The sequence below is a fragment of the Ascaphus truei genome, chromosome 2, assembly GCF_040206685.1.
Source record: "Ascaphus truei isolate aAscTru1 chromosome 2, aAscTru1.hap1, whole genome shotgun sequence".
Classification (NCBI taxonomy): domain Eukaryota; kingdom Metazoa; phylum Chordata; class Amphibia; order Anura; family Ascaphidae; genus Ascaphus; species Ascaphus truei.
The window spans coordinates 385,213,656-385,231,981 of NC_134484.1; the positions used below are offsets into that span (position 1 = coordinate 385,213,656).

General features: G+C 43.2%; 1 protein-coding gene across 9 annotated transcripts in view; it reads left to right on the top strand.

The window, feature by feature from the left end:
• SNX13 (sorting nexin 13) overlaps positions 1 to 18,326 on the top strand; it is a 148,289-nt gene that overhangs the window by 103,288 nt on the left and 26,675 nt on the right. For all 9 annotated transcript variants that reach the window (XM_075587191.1, XM_075587197.1, XM_075587198.1 and 6 more), the window contains 3 exons: positions 7,876 to 7,913; positions 10,743 to 10,812; positions 15,425 to 15,567. In XM_075587191.1, the coding sequence (XP_075443306.1) occupies positions 7,876 to 7,913; positions 10,743 to 10,812; positions 15,425 to 15,567 (251 nt within the window). The remainder of the gene's footprint in view (positions 1 to 7,875; positions 7,914 to 10,742; positions 10,813 to 15,424; positions 15,568 to 18,326) is intronic.

Below are 18,326 nucleotides of genomic sequence, written 5' to 3' on the forward strand. Positions count from 1 at the left end.
CTGTTGCTGTGAACCCACAACATGTGGTCATAGGAGCTCTCAATGCAAGTGAAACAGGGCATCCATCCTTAGGCAGCAAAAAAAAAAAAATCCATCAGAAAGATGGCAGGAACATTAGGAGTGGCCAAATCAACAGTTTGGTACATTGTGAGACAACAGTGGTGGATGATCGTAGGATCCTATCCATGGTAAAGAAAATGTCCTTCACAACATCCAGCCAAGTGAAGAACACTCTCAAGGAGGTAGGCATATCATTATCCAAGTCTACCATAAAGAAAAGACTTTACAAGAACAAATACAGAGGGTTCACCACAAGGTGCAAACCATTCATAAGCCTCAAGAATAGAAAGGCCAGATTAGACTTTGTCAAACAATATCTAAAAAAGCAAGCCCAGTTCTAGAACAGCATTCTTTGGACAGATGAAACTAAGATCAACCTGTACCAGAATGATGGGAAGAAAAAAGTATAGAGAAGGCTTGGAACGGCCCATGATCAAAAGCATACAACATAATCTGTAAAACACGGTGAAGGCAGTGTGATGGCATTGGCAAGCATGGCTTACAATGGCACTTGTGTTTATTGATGATGTGACAGAAGACAGAAGCATCCGGATGAATTCTGAAGTTTATAGGGATATATTGTCTGCTCAGATTCAGCCAAATTCAGCGAAGTTGATTGGACGGCGCTTCACTTTACAGATGGACAATGACCCAAAACATACTGCAAAAGCAACCCAGGTGTTTTTTTTTTTTTTAAACGTTTTTATTGTTTTTTGTAGTATCACATTAAGACTTTGAAACAGGAAGAACAATGTACATAGATTTAGTTCGAACAGAACTATCTTTCTTTGTATTTAAACATATAATCTGGTCATAAGGTCTTAAGATATTTCATTAAAGCCAACACAAGCTCCATCTTAGCTTTAGAACATTCAGATACTTCTAGGCCTCCAATCGGGAGGCAGATACCTTCAAAGTCTTTAATCGCTTTATTACTTGAAAGGGGAGAAAAGAACAGAAGAAGGGAAGGGGCTCATCCTCTTTATCTCCCCAGCGTTGACTCCGGTATTAGGTTTTCCCTTTGGTTGAGATATATTCCTGGGCTCTATTTTTCTAGTTCTCAGGCCATGCGTCCCAGACCTTACAATGCTGGTCTGTTTTCTGGGTTAGGAGTGCTGAGAGAAGCTCCATCATTCTGACCTCCTTAACTCTGCGGATAACTTTTTGCTTTGATGGGGCTTTCAGTTTTTTCCATGCAGCTGCTATTGAGCAGAGTGCTGTAGTGAGAATAAATGCCGCCAATTTCCTTTGAGGGGTCAGGAGTCCTTCTATGGGTTTGGCTAGTAGAAAGGACAGCGGGTCCATCTCTATGCTTTCCCCAGTAACATCTTGAATCATAGTTCTAATCATGTTAGACACACTTGCTTAAAGAAACATATGAATAGCACTGTGGATATTCTGAACACGATACATAAAGCTTGGCCCCCTGCAGACTCACTTACCAGAACTCCCTCCTACTGTCTCTGTACGTTCTCCCTACCTACCAATTAGACTGTAAGCTCCTCGGGGCAGGGACTCCTCTTCCTTAATGTTACTTTTATGTCTAAAACACTTATTCGAATGATCTGTTATTTATATTATCTGTTATTTATTTGATTACCACATGTATTACTACTGTGAAGCGCTATGTACATTAATGGCGCTATATAAATAAAGACATACAATGTTCCACAAAATCAGGATCTGGGGACAAAACCACCAGATATGTACCAGATCTCCTTTCTGGCCACATCCTCTCCAACAAAGATCAGGTAGGCCAGGGGAGATCTGGCTCAGCCTAGGAGTTTTTTTAAGGCAAAGAAGTGGAATATTTTGCAATGGCCGAGTCAATCGCCTGATATCAACCCGATAGAGCATGCATTTCACTTGCTGAAGACAAAACTTAAGGCAGAAAGACCCACGAACAAACAACAACTGAAGACAGCTGCAGTAAAGGCCTGGCAAAGCATCACAAAGGAGGAAACCCAGCGTTTGGTGATGTCCATGCGTTCCAGACTTCAAGCAGTCATTGCCTGCAAAGGATTCTTGACAAAGTATTAAAAATGAACATTTTATGTATGATTGTGTTAATTTGTCCAATTACATTTGAGCCCCTGAAATAAGGGAACTGTGTATGAAAATGGTTGCAATTCCTAAACGTTTCATATGATATTTTTGTTCAACCCCTTGAATTAAAGCTGAAAGTCTGCACTTCTATTGCATCTCTGTTGTTTCATGTCAAATCCATTGTGGTGGCGTACAGAGCCAAAATTATGAAAATTGTGTCAGTGTCCAATTATTTCCGGACCTAACTGTACTGTAAGTCCCACTAGATTACCCACTGAGGGTGAGCCGTCGGTGCAATTACAGCCGTGATGCACGGGCAGATCCCGATGGGCTGAGGGCTGGTGTAACTGTGTTGTAGTGATAATGCAGTAAAAAAGAAATTATTTACTCACAACCTTCTTAGAAGACATCCACAGATCCCTGGCATCAGCGTGCACACATCTATAGAGTACAAGCAGTACTCTAGAGTGTCTCTCCTGTTCCTGGAGGATGATATTTAACTGCACTACTATGGTAGACCAATAAATAATTTTGATATATGATCCGGCCTCCATCCGGTTTTGTTGCTGTGCACTGCTGCTGTTTCCCCCCATGGGAGTTCTTCCGGCTGCATAGTTACATAGTAGATGAGGTTGAAAAAAGCCATACGTCCATCAAGTTCAACCTATAAAACATGTTTTAAGATAAACCATAAAAGATAACTGCGTTGACTGGGACTGCTGTTCTATTGTTTATTTATTTTTACATACCATCTAAATAATTAAACAAAAGGGGTTCCCGAAGATAAATCATGACAATTCTAACTCTGAGGACCTACTACTTCCCAAAGTATCAGATTTGTCCGCCAGTAAAATACTAATGTATAAGCTCCAATATGGCCCCCAGCATCACCAGTAGTAAGCCACATTCTAATCTCCCCATGTTGTAACTAGGGGAAGAGACCAGCGCAATCAAGGGGTTATGAAAATGTATTAACATTTTGAGAGCACCCCTTGTTCTCCTTGTTTATTATTCTATCAATTATGCAGTGGCTTGCTGTCAGAGCGATCTTTATGCAGTGGCTTGCTGTCAGAGCGATCCTTATGCAGTGGCTTGCTGTCAGAGCGATCCTTATGCAGTGGCTTGCTGTCAGAGCGATCCTTATGCAGTGGCTTGCTGTCAGAGCGATCCTTATGCAGTGGCTTGCTTTCAGAGCGATCCTTATGCAGTGGCTTGCTGTCAGAGCGATCCTTATGCAGTGTCTTGCTGTCAGAGCGATCCTTAGGCCTCGGTCCCGCTGCGCTCGTTGGCGCGGGCGGCAATGTAGCGAGTTCCCCACCAGCAGGGGAATCCTCCCGAGCCGGTCCCGGTCCCCACTGGCTGCACAGCTGACTACACGCTGTGGCGCGTCAGCCGCTAGGAGACACAACAGAATGGTGTTTCCTAGCGTTGACGCGTCACGTGGTGTGGCTGTGAGCCAATGGGAAGGGGAGGCTGCGGGAGGAGGAGAGGCTTCGGGGAGCGGGGAGGAGTGTGGAGTTAAAGCAGGTGCGTGCCTGTCTGTGTGTCTGAGTGCGTGCATGCCTGTCTGTCTGTCTGTGTGTGTGTGTGTGTGTGTATGTATGTGTATGCCTGAGTGCCTGAGTGCCTGAGTGCCTGTGTGTGTGTGTGTGTGTGTGTGTGTGTGTGCGTGAGTGCCTGCATGTGTGTGCGCGCGTGTGTGTATGAGTGCGTGAGTGCCTGCCTGTGTGTGTGTATGTGTGTATGTATGAGTGCTCCAGCCCGAGTCCGTGGAGGGAGGGGGGGGGAGAGAGTAGCGGGTCCCTCCTGCAGCCAGTGGAGGGAGTGGGGGGAGAGTAGCAGCTCCCTCCTGCAGTCCGGGGAGGGGGGGGAGAGTAGCGGGTCCCTCCTGCAGCCCGTGGAGGGAGGGGGGGGGAGAGTAGCAGCTCCCTCCTGCAGTCCGTGGAGGGAGGGGGGGGAGAGTAGCGGGTCCCTCCGCTCAAGCCACGCCCCCCCTCCCTGTCAAACCTCCCACCTCCCGCTCCCTACAGACCGCATATCGCGGTCTGTGTATCTCAGCGCACCGCCTGTCAGCAGTGCGGGTGCGCTGACTCTGGGAGCGGGGCCTTAGCCTTATGCAGTGGCTTGCTGTCAGAGCGATCCTTATGCAGTGGCTTGCTGTCAGAGCGATCCTTATGCAGTGGCTTGCTGTCGGAGCGATCCTCATGCTGTGGCTTGCTGTCAGAGCGATCCTTATGCAGTGGCTTGCTGTCAGAGCGATCCTTATGCAGTGGCTTGCTGTCAGAGCGATCCTTATGCAGTGGCTTGCTGTCAGAGCGATCCTTATGCAGTGGCTTGCTGTCAGAGCGATCCTTATGCAGTGGCTTGCTGTCAGAGCGATCCTTATGCAGTGGCTTGCTGTCAGAGCGATCCTTATGCAGTGGCTTGCTGTCAGAGCGATCCTTATGCAGTGGCTTGCTGTCAGAGCGATCCTTATGCAGTGGCTTGCTGTCAGAGCGATCCTTATGCAGTGACTTGCTGTCAGAGCGATCCTTAGAACCATATTCTTTCTACCAGACAAGTATTCTTGTCCTGAAGGTTCCATTACCGCACGGGACAGGGAATCCTCCAGGGCTGAACTTTGTTATTTTCAGCCCAGGGGAATCCCCGATTTGCTTGAACCAGATGTAGTTCGCTGTGTCTGTTCACTCTTCTGAGAAGTCAAAATTCAGGTCTCGTTGGCCAGTAGGAAGCAGCAACACGATCGGTTGTTGTTGCCTATTGGAGCGCCTTTAAACAAAACAAGAAGTAACACCTGGTAGCTTCAGTATGTATCTCCAGAACCAGAGAGTCTCTGGAGATAAAAATAGTGTTTCAGTGCAGTTCAGTGCATATAATTTACTTAAAGCAGCACTTGGCATGCAATATTTTGGCGATTTTTTTAATTTTATTTTTAAACTATCTGGGAGCTAATCAGTGGTCTCTTTACCTCACAGCCCCCCTGAGTTTCTGATACTAGAGCAGGAAAAAACACTACAAATATATGGTCAACCAGGGGGGCCTGTAGGTTGGGCTACCTCAAATCTTCTCTGCAGTAGCCCCAAATAATAATTTTTTAATTGCTTGCATTTAATTTCTCAATCACTTTTGTGCAATGCTTACTCCTATCCTCGCCTGCTGCGCTAGCACAGTGCTGTGATCTCCCTCTGTGCAGTGCTTACTCCTATCCTCGCCTGCTGCGCTAGCACAGTGCTGTGATCTCCCTCTGTGCAGTGCTTACTCCTATCCTCGCCTGCTGCGCTAGCACAGTGCTGTGATCTCCCTCTGTGCAGTGCTTACTCCTATCCTCGTCTACTGCCCTAGCACAGTGCTGCGATCTCCCTCTGTGCAGTGCTTACTCCTATCCTCGCCTGCTGCGCTAGCACAGTGCTGTGATCTCCCTCTGTGCAGTGCTTACTCCTATCCTCGCCTACTGCCCTAGCACAGTGCTGCGATCTCCCTCTGTGCAGTGCTTACTCCTATCCTCGCCTACTGCCCTAGCACAGTGCTGTGATCTCCCTCTGTGCAGTGCTTACTCCTATCCTCGCCTACTGCCCTAGCACAGTGCTGCGATCTCCCTCTGTGCAGTGCTTACTCTTATCCTCGCCTACTGCCCTAGCACAGTGCTGTGATCTCCCTCTCTGCAGTGCTTACTCTTATCCTCGCCTACTGCCCTAGCACAGTGCTGCGATCTCCCTCTGTGCAGTGCTTACTCCTGTGCTCGCCTACTGCCCTAGCACAGTGCTGTGATCTCCCTCTCTGCAGTGCTTACTCTTATCCTCGTCTACTGCCCTAGCACAGTGCTGCGATCTCCCTCTGTGCAGTGCTTACTCCTATCCTCGCCTGCTGCGCTAGCACAGTGCTGTGATCTCCCTCTGTGCAGTGCTTACTCCTATCCTCGTCTACTGCCCTAGCACAGTGGTGCGATCTCCCTCTGTGCAGTGCTTACTCCTATCCTCGTCTACTGCCCTAGCACAGTGCTGCGATCTCCCTCTGTGCAGTGCTTACTCCTGTCCTCGCCTACTGCCCTAGCACAGTGCTGCGATCTCCCTCTGTGCAGTGCTTACTCCTGTCCTCGCCTACTGCCCTAGCACAGTGCTGTGATCTCCCTCTCTGCAGTGCTTACTCTTATCCTCGCCTACTGCCCTAGCACAGTGCTGCGATCTCCCTCTGTGCAGTGCTTACTCCTGTCCTCGCCTACTGCCCTAGCACAGTGCTACGATCTCCCTCTGTGCAGTGCTTACTCTTATCCTCGCCTACTGCCGTAGCACAGTGCTGCGCTCTTTCTGTGCAATGCTTACTCTTATCCTCGCCTACTGCCCTAGCACAGTGCTGCGATCTCCCTCTGTGCAGTGCTTACTCCTGTCCTCGCCTACTGCCCTAGCACAGTGCTGTGATCTCCCTCTCTGCAGTGCTTACTCTTATCCTCGCCTACTGCCCTAGCACAGTGCTGCGATCTCCCTCTGTGCAGTGCTTACTCCTGTCCTCGCCTACTGCCCTAGCACAGTGCTATGATCTCCCTCTGTGCAGTGCTTACTCTTATCCTCGCCTACTGCCGTAGCACAGTGCTGCGCTCTTTCTGTGCAATGCTTACTCTTATCCTCGCCTACTGCCCTAGCACAGTGCTGCGCTCTCCCTCTGTGCAGTTCTTACTTGCTCTCTCTCTTTCTGGGCTCCTGTGCACAGCATCACTTAGGTGCTCTTTTTAACTTCCCCATGTGCAACTCCTGTCCTCTCATTATTTATGCCCATTGAGTGTAATCTCCATGTAGCCTTCTGCCATAGATGGATGGCATACTGGTGTTTTGATCTATCTTACCATATACATTTTACTCGCAGGGCTGATGTGAATTGTTGATACTGTATGCAAATCCCTTTGTGCACCCATAAAAGGAGTCGCGACAACAACAAAAAATATTATAAAGTGGATGTTGAGCTTCTAGGATTATTGCTTAAGCTTTAGAACATGGTTTTAAGCCACATTGCCATGTTGATTTAAGCAAGTGTCAAATGTTTCACTACATTTATGTGCATACAAAACATGAAAACAGGCTCATTAAATTGTTAACTTGTGTTTTAATGCCCTCTAGTGGCTTTCTTTCTCTTGCTTTAGTTTACACATACACTAACAAGTGGTGCAGACCTGCTGCTGTATTTCACGTGGTGGAATTTACTTCATATGTTTACCTGTAAAAAGTAAATGAAAATAAATAGCTTTTTTGTTTTGATTGTTTTTTTAAATTTTATATTCAAGTGACTTTAGATGTTTCTAATACAGTTTCACTAACCAATAAACTTTTTTTTTGTCTAATATCTTCTATGATCATAACTGGGATGTGAAAATAACTAAATACACTTGCTGTACATGGAAGGAAAAATGAAGTGGCGCTAACATTTATTTGTGTACTTTAGTGCAGTGTTTTCTTGGTCAATGCAACAATAGTCAGCATAATGTGATGCCACGAAATTCAAATCACAAATTAATTGCTCTCCGCTGCATCAAGGCCCATTATTAGCTTGTTGCAGGTGCACATACATTTTCAATGAGATGTTTTGGTTGGAGACCATGGGGATTTAGAGATTCAGATATTGGGTGTGTGCCACAAGTTGTTCGTTTAAAAAAAAAAATTGGGGGAAAACATGTTTTGTCGTGTGTCAACTGGCGTGATTTGATTCCTAGTGCGTGAGCCTTAACTACAGTTACTGTTTAGAAAGCATGTTCTGCATTCTAAATCATTCTTTTGTCCACAGAATCTTTTAATGGGTCTCCAACAGGCAGCATAAATTTCGTAAGTGTATTTTTATTTTACGTTTTGTCTTTTTTTAACCTGTGACTGCTTCAAGAACGTTTCATGTGTTCTAATATTTGTAGTTTCTGAATATTTGCACGTTACATACGATATCGAAGAAAACATTATAGCTTTTACTGGCAACCCATTGTGCCACTAAAAAGATCAACTATCGGAGACATTTCCTTTTACTAGGTATTGTGAAAATGTCTAGTAACCTTATGTAAGCTGCAATTCTCACCCTATTATAAAGTACAGCATCAAAATGCTGGTTGCAAGTAGAGATGTGCAAAGTAGTGCTGATTTGCATCACAGACAGACATATCCTGGAAGCAGCAAAACCTTTGAGCAAAGGCTATTTGTCTATTCACAACTCAATATTTTTACTATGGGAATATGTGCCAGTTTTTGTGATGGGATTAGAAGTGCCGTCAGAGTCAAACATTTGTAGTTGGCTATCTTTGCCATATTTTCATATGTCAGATCTCAACTTTTTTCCCCCAATCTAAATATGCAAAAGTATTTGTGACTGTTAATGTAGGAATGTTTCCCAACTCGAGTTGCAGGCGAGTGATATTATAGTACTAGCCAGCTTATTTAATACAGTTACATCATAGCGTACAATGAAGGGCAAAATGAGGTTGCGATGTAAATCTGTGTGTGGTTCACAGTAAATGTGCCCTATGCAGCTTTATTTTTAAGTAAAAGTACAGAAGATTTATAAAGTAGTATAAGAAGGAAATGATTTTGTATGGTTTTTTGAAAACGGTTTTAAAAGTGTAGTTACTTTCCTCAAACAGGCAAATTGTGCATGCAGGGTCTTCCAAATATGTGTGAAGTTCAGGGGTTGCCAACTCCAGTCCTCAAGGGCTACAAACAGGTCAGATTTTCAGGATATCCCTGCTTCAGCACTCCGACTGCGCCACTGATTGAGCCACCTGTGCTGAAGCTGGGATATCCATAAAACCTGACCCATTGCTAGCTCTTGAGGATTGGATTTGGCTAACCCTGGTGTAGTTCATGCAAAGGTGGACAATGTAAATAACTGCATCAGCAAAAAAACAGGTTTATTTTTTTGGATCTCTGTGTTTGATCTCGATTACATAAGAAATAAACTCCATCCCTCATGGGGTTATTTATATGTGTTCTTTGTAGTAAAAGAAAGTGTCAAGTTGCCCTTTTTGAATGGCAGTTTTTGTATCCTAGATGTGGAAAGGATCAGTTCACAGAGTGAGAAGGAAACGTTGGTGTTGGTATGAGGTCTGGGAAACAATAGCGTGTATATAAAGGAACTTTTTACTTTCCCTTGGTTTGTAATGTTTAGTGCTATTCTGGGACCGCTGTGCTTGTGCAGGTGTTTGAACACTAGCAGATTAGTTATTTCTGGCTTGGATCCATGTCTGGAGTAAATGCCTACTCCAATAATACAGCTCCCCTGTGTCATTCAGTTACAATAAACAGAACAGGCAATGAATAGGGAAAAGGTCATTCCTAAGGTCAATGAGTTGCAATATTTGTAACTCATTTGAAGGCACTGTGCTTTCTCTCCTAGCTTTCTGTGGGGAAGCTTGTTGCGTGAGCAAAATGATCATTTAGCTATGTTTTATATGCAAGTAAGAAAATTCCACTGACGAAATACAGATTCCTTTCTTTTCACAGCAGGCCCTGTAAAATGTAGCCCTCACAAATTACAAGTCAATATTATTAGTTGAATATTAAGAGGGAATGCACAAGGCAAACTTCTTATTTTGTGATTCCATCTTGTTAAAGCTTTTCATGTTCACTTGTTGCACTTTCAAGCAGTACTCAAAACGACAACATAATGTCAGTGTTGTAAAGCATCATCTGTGCTTGAAATGGGGACCTCAAACTATGGAAGTTCTCCGTATTGGGCGACATGCTGTTGCGGACTGCCACACCTGTCATTTATTTTAGTTCCTGGGTAGATTTAGTGGTAGTGCAGCTTATCCGGTTTGTGGGAATGTTACTGTGACAAGGGGAAGATTGCCTTTAGGTGATTGGTGGTTAGCTATTGATGGCCAGGTGTGTCCCATTGGCTGCTGTTTCTAGCGCATGGTGGTGAATCATTCTGTTGGATAATTATTGGGTACAATGTGTGTATTTGGCAGGATTCTGGCTCTTTCATGTCAATTTGACTTTTTGGGAGATGTTTGTTTATTATGTTCCTTTTTTTATTACAATATTTTTTTTGTTTTAATTAATAAAGTGCTTGTCAGCGCACAAGACCGTGACCTGAACAAAATGATTATTTTAAAGCAGTTTGCACGACGGCTTTGTTTACATTCCCAAATGTTAAGCCTTTTTTACCCCTGAAATTCAATTCCCTGCAAAACTATACACCAAGCCTCAAATAGCTAATAATGTCGGCAAATTGGCAAAGTTTCAGCGAAATATCCCCAGACAATGAGAGAAACATAGTGTGCACAATATTTATAGTCTCTGCATTAAGCGAATCTGATTTTGCAGGAAGTTGCAAATTAGCATAATAACACACACACAACACGACCACGCACAAGTATAACACGCATGCACACACTCACATGTATAACACGCATGCACACACTCACATGTATAACACGCATGCACACACTCACATGTATAACACGTGTACACACACACGCACATACACGCATGTAACCTGCGCGCGCACACACACCCAAACCCATATAGCATACATACACATATAGCAAACATACTGACCATTGCATTACTATATTAATAAAATTATATTTTAGAAAAGTATGTTTACCCGAGTCTGGCGTGCATGGTAATGATAACCTAACTTTGCTTATGTTTTTTGGTTTTCAGTCTCTTGATGACCTTTCAAATGTTAGCTCAGATGAGTTGCTACAAATTACTGCATATATTTCTGACACTGGTAAGTGATTTTTTTCTGATCTCTTCTTTTCCAAAGTAATGTTTCTCCTACCTTCTTTTGGCAGCTGAATTTTCCTTTAGCTTATCCATGTTATCGTCTTCTGTTGCATGTTTTCATATATTTGTCTTCATTGTTTATTTGTAAAGCAGCAACATATTCCGCAGCGTGGTACAATGGGAGATTTGATCATTGCATAACCGATCGTTACATACAAATACAAGTAAGGACACACAAACGGATACAAACAGGTAGTTGTAGCCCTGGTCATGTGAGCTGACAATCTAGAGGGAATGAGGGATAATGTTGAAACAAAAGGTAAAGGGGCTGCTCGTTGTGGGATGGAGTATACCTCGGGTGGAATATGGTCTAGCCGCACCGCTGATCCTATTCAAGTTTGAGAGTGAGGATGTCAGGGGGTGCTACATAGCTTGGAGATTGGTCCGACCGCTTATCCCAATAGGGATAGTGAGGACTAGGGCTGGAGTTGGATGTTAGAGGTATGCCAGGTAGGCATCATTGAAAAGGGGCATTTTCAGGGAGTTTTTAAGTGTTTGAAAGCTGAGGCCGAGTCTGATGGTACTGTACGTGGTAGGGAATTCCAGAGAGAGGGGGCAGTACGGGAGAAGTCTTGTAGGCGGGAGCGAGAGTATTAAGGCAGGAGGAAAGGTGGATATTGTGGGCAGAATCATTCATTCTGTTTACAAACATGGCTACATTAAAAAAAAAACTATTTCATTTACAATATAAAAAAAAATCTTAAAATTACCTGCTCAACAGGTGAAACCAATAGTTCTATTGTACATATTTGAGGAATTTCAAATGTATTTCTGTGCGCTGTTCCCATCTTTGCAGCTGCTGATACTTCATTTTGAGGATACCAACCTTAGTTTTTCGGCCTTGTAATTTTCATGGGGCCCGCAAAAGAGGTGGTTGCTAAAGCCAGTCATATGTTCCTTCTCCACTTCTAGTGTAGGAAAATCAGATAATTTACGGGAGGAAAGAGCTGTTCTTATTTTAAAATTCTTAGCCATAAATCAAAGATGAGCATGCAGGTCCTGTTATAATAAATAATGATTATACAAATCGGTTAAATTTAATGTTCATACTATCAAACATTTTATTGGCAGAGCATCTTTTGACGTTCCTTATCTCCGGGGATGTTTCTCTACCCACATAATGCTAGCACCATTTCTCCAGTGTTCACTCACATGTCATGTACAGTAGACTGAGGCTTACCAGCCTCTCTTAAAAGGCTGAGCACTCAGAAGGGGCAAATACAAAATCTTTCAGTATGATGTTAACACCATTATTTACCAGTAAATCGATTACATTACTTTCAGAGAAACCTGGAGAGGTTTTTACATTAGAACAAACTATGATAATGCATCCTTATACGGCAGAAGCCATTGATGGCTGCTGCTCTGGGCAAGCCAGTGGGCACAAACAATTGATACTTTTTGCTTCTTATGTAGCCTGACTGATATTTCTATAGACTTCCGTTTGTGTTATTCCATAGGGAAATGCCCGATCAGTTGAATTGCAGGTGCATGTTTTTCATGTTTGATTTGTTTAGCATTAGCAAAAGGCAGGATGCAAGCTGAACACATCCACAACATCGTAATTTAATGGTGGATGACATGTATTTGTGAAGCCTATATAGGAAAGGACTTCATTCAATTTTGTACTAAATACAGGCATTTTAGCTTGGGAGCAATTCTTTTTATTTAAAGTGTGTGTGTGTGTGTGTGTGTGTGTGTGTGTGTGTGTGTTTATGGTGTGTGAAAAAGGCAACACGAAACCTCCACCGTATTGCATATAGCAAATAAAAAGATCACTTGTGAGCACATTCACATGTCTTAGGCCGAGTCCATAGAAGGACAGGCTGCGCTGAGCCGTGCGAACGCTCCGCGCTGAGCCCCTGCATCCTCAATGAGGATGCCTGTAGAGGGGGCTCACTTGAGCGTCCGCAGGCGTGCTGAGGCGCTGGATTTTTTAGCCGACTGCCAAGCTGTTTTTCAGAGCGCTGTCGGCTGAAAACATCCAATCAGCGCGGAGCAGCGTCAACGTCGCGGCGCCGTGACGTCCTTGATGTCGGTGCGTCGCGGGTGATTGGCCCAGCGACGTCACTGCCCCGCCTCACTCAGTCTCCCCCCGCCTCCGATCGCGCCCGCTGGCTCGCATGAAATCGCGCAGATTTCAGCAGGCGAGCCTCAGCGTCAGCGCGCCTCAGCCCTGCTACCCCCTCTATGGCCCCAGCCTTAGGCAGGTTTGCAACCCTGCCTTTCACCATTATCACCCAGCATACAGTGTTTTCACTGCAGCAAGGGATTCGGGGAAATGACATGCAAATGAGCATAGGTATATATATCTATACAGCCTCGTTGTACTGAACTGTAGACCATGATGGTGCATTGTAAAGAAATGCAAAAAAATATATCTAATTAAGGTGCATAACTTTACCTAATTTTCAATTTACAAGAGCAGTAGGAAACAATTGAAGATACAAATCATACTAGTTGAAAATACAGTATGGTTTCCTGACAGTATTAAATGTTTTTCCCTGAACCATAAATCTTTTAATAGGCAAGTCAAATACCATATGAAAGTTGAAACCAACAGCTCTACATGAAATATGTGTTCAGTGTCTGAGTACATCAAAAGCCAACAAATTCTTTAAAGCACCATTGCCTTAAAACAAAAAATTGTTTCACCCCTAGGTGGGAAGCAGGGCGTCTCTGGAGCTGAACTGCATTATTTCAACTCCGGGGACCCACTGCTCCCGGAGATACTTACATTGGAAGGTGATACCGGGATCGCTGTTCTGTTTAAAGGTCCCACGTTGCGTGGGCCAATAGGAAACCGCATGGGATGACGACGTGGGACCTTTAAATGGTCATATTCTGTGACCAGCCGGAGCGGATACCATTAGACCTTCAGATGAACGTATCTGGGGAAGCAGGGGGTCCGCGGAGCTTAAATCAATGTGTGTCAGCTTCGGAGACCCCCTGCTTCAAACTGTCAAGAATAAAAAAACAAAAGGTAACAAGGCAAAAAGGTAAAAAGCAAAACAAGGTTCAATCAAATGTCTTTGCAATTCGGTATATTTAACGGATATATACCACTTCCAGTAGATTGATAAACTAATATTTTAAAAGTAGCACAAACATGTAATTCTTCCATTCATACACACTATGAATTGATCTCTTTTATATACATAGAGATTAAGATAGAAAGCTCTATGAAATATACCATCTAGTGCAGGGGCGCGCAAACTGGGTGGCGTTGCTCCCCCCTCCCCCCAAGGGTGGGTGCCGAACAGAACCCTGTGCTTACAGAGACACTGTGCTCTTCCCCCAACATTTAATGTGATTGCGGTATGGAGCCTCTGCCTCTTTCCTTCTCTCCGGCTTCCCCTGTACATCTTCTCAAAGCAACAACGCTGCGACGTTGCAGGAATGAGGAGATGCTGGAGAGCAGGTAAGAGGGTGGTTGGGGGGGGCGCGCGCGATCTAAAATGTTTGTGGCCCCTGATCTAGTGAATGATACAAGTATGTTCCATTGGGTTAACGTTATAAAAAATAATACTTTTTCATTTAGTTGCTTATATATGTCCTAAAGAATATACAAATAAGGAAGATGCAGTTGCCTAATTGCATATTTTTCATCTGTGGAAACTTTTTTTCAGAGCTCAGATGTAGCACTATATATTTGATTATTATTTTTTTGGTCAGAGACTGACTTGGCTAGTGTCTTACGTACACTTGCCTCGCCTTGTTTAGATGACCGTGATCTAATGTGTTTGTATGATAGAGGTTGTCCCAAGGAAACATACCAATGTAATTTGCTTCCGTTCCTTAACTATCTGTAAAGCAAAAATAACATGTTTGCATTCTTTAAAAGGAAGACGTTTTATGCAAACCTGAATTGGTACCATAGGTACTGATGACCGTCCATACTGGACCGAAAAGTCCGTATTTTTAGTGTGACCTAATGAAGATATTCTTTTATATTTGTGTGCATGTGCCCAGCTTTCATCTTTAATACTGTAGGTACCGTATACTCTCAATTAGAATATAGACACATTGAATATAGTGAACATTTGCTTTAATTTAATGAAAGGCAAAACGACTTCCATGTATAGAAAATAGCATTACTGTTTTTGTATAGGTGGAAAATAAATGTGTACTTATCTTTGGAAAAGTGCCAACTACGTTAAAAAAAAAAAAAAGAAATCTAGTTTGATTTTGATGATTTTCAAATGCAGATTTGTGTATCTTTTAAAATACCAATGTAGAACACTTTCAGAAACATCACGAAATGTAACCCAATGGTCAAATTGCACTGGTGTATTTTAAGATCAATATAGAAATCTGTTTAAAGGAACCACTGTCTCCTTTTTCATATTTAATAAAGCTCATTGCATGTTTTTCAGGATAGGACCACATGTGTTTGTGTTCCTTTTGCTCATGTATTCTTTATATATCCCATTCAGTCTGGACTTTGCATTATTTCTTTCATTCTGTCTCTTTATCTTTATTTCTTGTGCATTTGTTTCTGTACATTTTGTTTAAATGATTAGTCCATGCTGACTGTGATCCATATGCTGTGGCAGGAGTTTGTAATGAACATGGCAAAACATATGCACTGTATACCATCACTGTCCATCGGCGAAACGTAGAAGGCATCGAAGACACGTGGAAAACATATCGCCGCTACAGTGACTTTCATGACTTTCACATGCGGATCATTGAACAGGTAAACAAGCGCAAGCTGCAGTTTTAAAAATTATTCACTGTTACATTGAGGATTTAACAGGTATTATCATCATTGTTTGTTTGTAAAACGCCAACATATTCCGCAGGGCCGGCTGAGATGTTTGCTGGGCTTCGTGCAGGGACGTGTGGGGCCTCCACTCTTGCCTTCTCCGGCGGATCTGCGCCACCCGGCATCTCCCTTTGCATAGTCCAGTCATCATGGCTCAGGGACGTCAAATGGCGTCGTGTTGCCATGACAACGGGACGTCACGTGCCGCCGTGGTGCCATGAGGCATCACATTGTCATGGCAATGCGGCGCCAGAGGGCATCCCGTTGTCATGACAACACAACACCATTGGACACCACGGAGCCATGCTGACAGGGACCATGCAGGAGGAGAGGCTGCCGGAGAAGGTAAGATTTACAGAGGCTCCGTGCACTTCCCCCTGGCAATCAGTTTAATTGTTGTGGGGGAGAGCCCGAGGCTTCTAACTGCGGGCCTCAGTGCACCAACTGCACCGCCATCACGCCGGCCTTGAATAGGGGAACAGAGATTTGATCATTACTTAAACAGAGTTACATACAAATACAAAAAAGGACAAACATGCACAAGCAGATACAGAGAGGTAATGAGGTCCCTGCTCGTGAGAGCTTACAATATACACCCAAAGTGCTGAAAATCAGCCGTTCTCATTGATATCGACACAAAACTAATCACATGTTGGATGTAGAAAGCTTTAATTGATAGCCTGTACTGTTTATGGTAAACATCCCGCCCCAATTTAATAATAAAATAATTAATTCTATACTAAAAACTATTCTTTTTCCTAAGTAATATTCTGCATTTCTAATTATTTTGAAGAAATTATTATTTATTTTTAAATATACAATTACTTAATTTTTTTTTGCATTACAATCTATTTGTCTTATGAAATAACCTCATGAAATTGATAAATAACGTCTCACACAACTTTGTAGTGAAGCACAATTCAGCGGTGTGCAAACTGGGGGGGGCGCCCCCCGTGGGGGATGCAAGGTTTTTTAGGGGGGCACGAGTGGTTGCAGAGGTCACGCGCTCTTCCCCAAAGAATTTAAATTAAATGCCGGGGACCGCGCAAGGACTTCAGGACGCGTGACCATGGCAACGCCGCAGTTGCCATGGTAATGTGACGTTAAAATGCTGCTGCAGGTCATGTGACATCACACGACCCGCAGCGTTATTTGACGCCGCGCGAGGTAAGTGGGGGGCGCACGCGCGCGCAACAACGGAGGAGAGCAGGCAGGGGGGGCGCCGCAAAAAAGTTTGCGCTCCCCTGATTTATTAGAGCTGGGATATAGACAAATGTTGAGAATAACAGAATAATGGGTGTGTAACAGTGGCTCAGCTCATTTGTTGTATTAGTCACAGAGCTTAGGAAGTAAAAACTGAGCTTGGGAATTGAGCATATAGGCTTTAGGTGAAAGCTTATGTATCTGTGAGGTCTCAGCTTGGGACAGCTGTGGGCATGTCTCTGTACCACCAGAAATCTGCCTTTTATTGGTTTGCATATATTGTTAGATTCAGTTGCTGTAAAATATAAACTAAATCCCCAGCTGGTATAAAGTGGAACTTGACGATTTTATAAATGGGCCATGATCATAGTGCAGACTTGTGACAGTTAAAGTCAAGTATTGCTAACGCTTAAGTGCAGAAGGGCCTGGTACATACTGTATTAGAGGGTGATTTTTCTTCTGTATAGATGCCAAGTAGCCAGAGATATTTCTAGCACAATATAAGGGACTCATTTATGTTTAAAAAAAAAAAAAATTCTTCTGGCTTTCTGAAGCCTGTTTTGTTCACGATCCTTCTAATTAGCACTTAAGTAGTGACTTTACATAGTTTTAATAAATATATCATGAACCCACAACGACCTTTGCAAGGCCATTGTTAAAGTAGATGAGGCAATGTGAACACATATTCCACTTCCAGCTGTCCATAAACTCCTGATCCCAAGGCTTAGCAGGGGTTCCCACCCACTGGATACAATATCTGTTCTTGCAGTTAAACATTGAAAAAAAAATATCAGCCTCATACATCATTTTGCTGCATCGTCCCATTGTATAATATAAGTCGGTCTTCTTTATTTGCTCTTAATCTATATGTGTTATAATAATCTACAATTGGTGTCATGATGAGACATGTAAAATGCTTGTATTGATCCTAGAGAACAATGGATTATTTGCATGTTATACCTTTTATTAAATAGACAAAAAAATTATTTACCCACACCAAAAGATTACAATTTTTACTTTGAAGAAGCAGGTTGTGGTTTTCAACTTCTTAAAGCGATATCTATATGGGCAGTGGATGTTTTCTTACAAAATCTTTATTCTTCTTTTTTTACGGCTACCAACTCAAGCATAGTAACTTGTTCACTTGCCAGATCATTCCAGCTATCCCTTTTCTATAGATGACAACTTGCAGACAATCCTATCAATGGCCTAAAACCGTTAATTCTGGAGTTATCCTCTTTATTGTTAAGGTGTCTCTTACAATTTAAATAATAATTAATACACTGAAAGATCCCCATTATTCTTGTTACCATTTAGGAGTGAAATGACAAGCAACCCCAATGTTCAGGTGCTAACCAATGAACCACATCCTGCACATCTGAAAGTATTCTACATAATTCCCTATTTGTAGTTCAGAATTCATAATAAAATGCTGTAGTGAGTCACTAGAGTACATGGCAAATTCAATTATTTCAAGTTACTTTTAT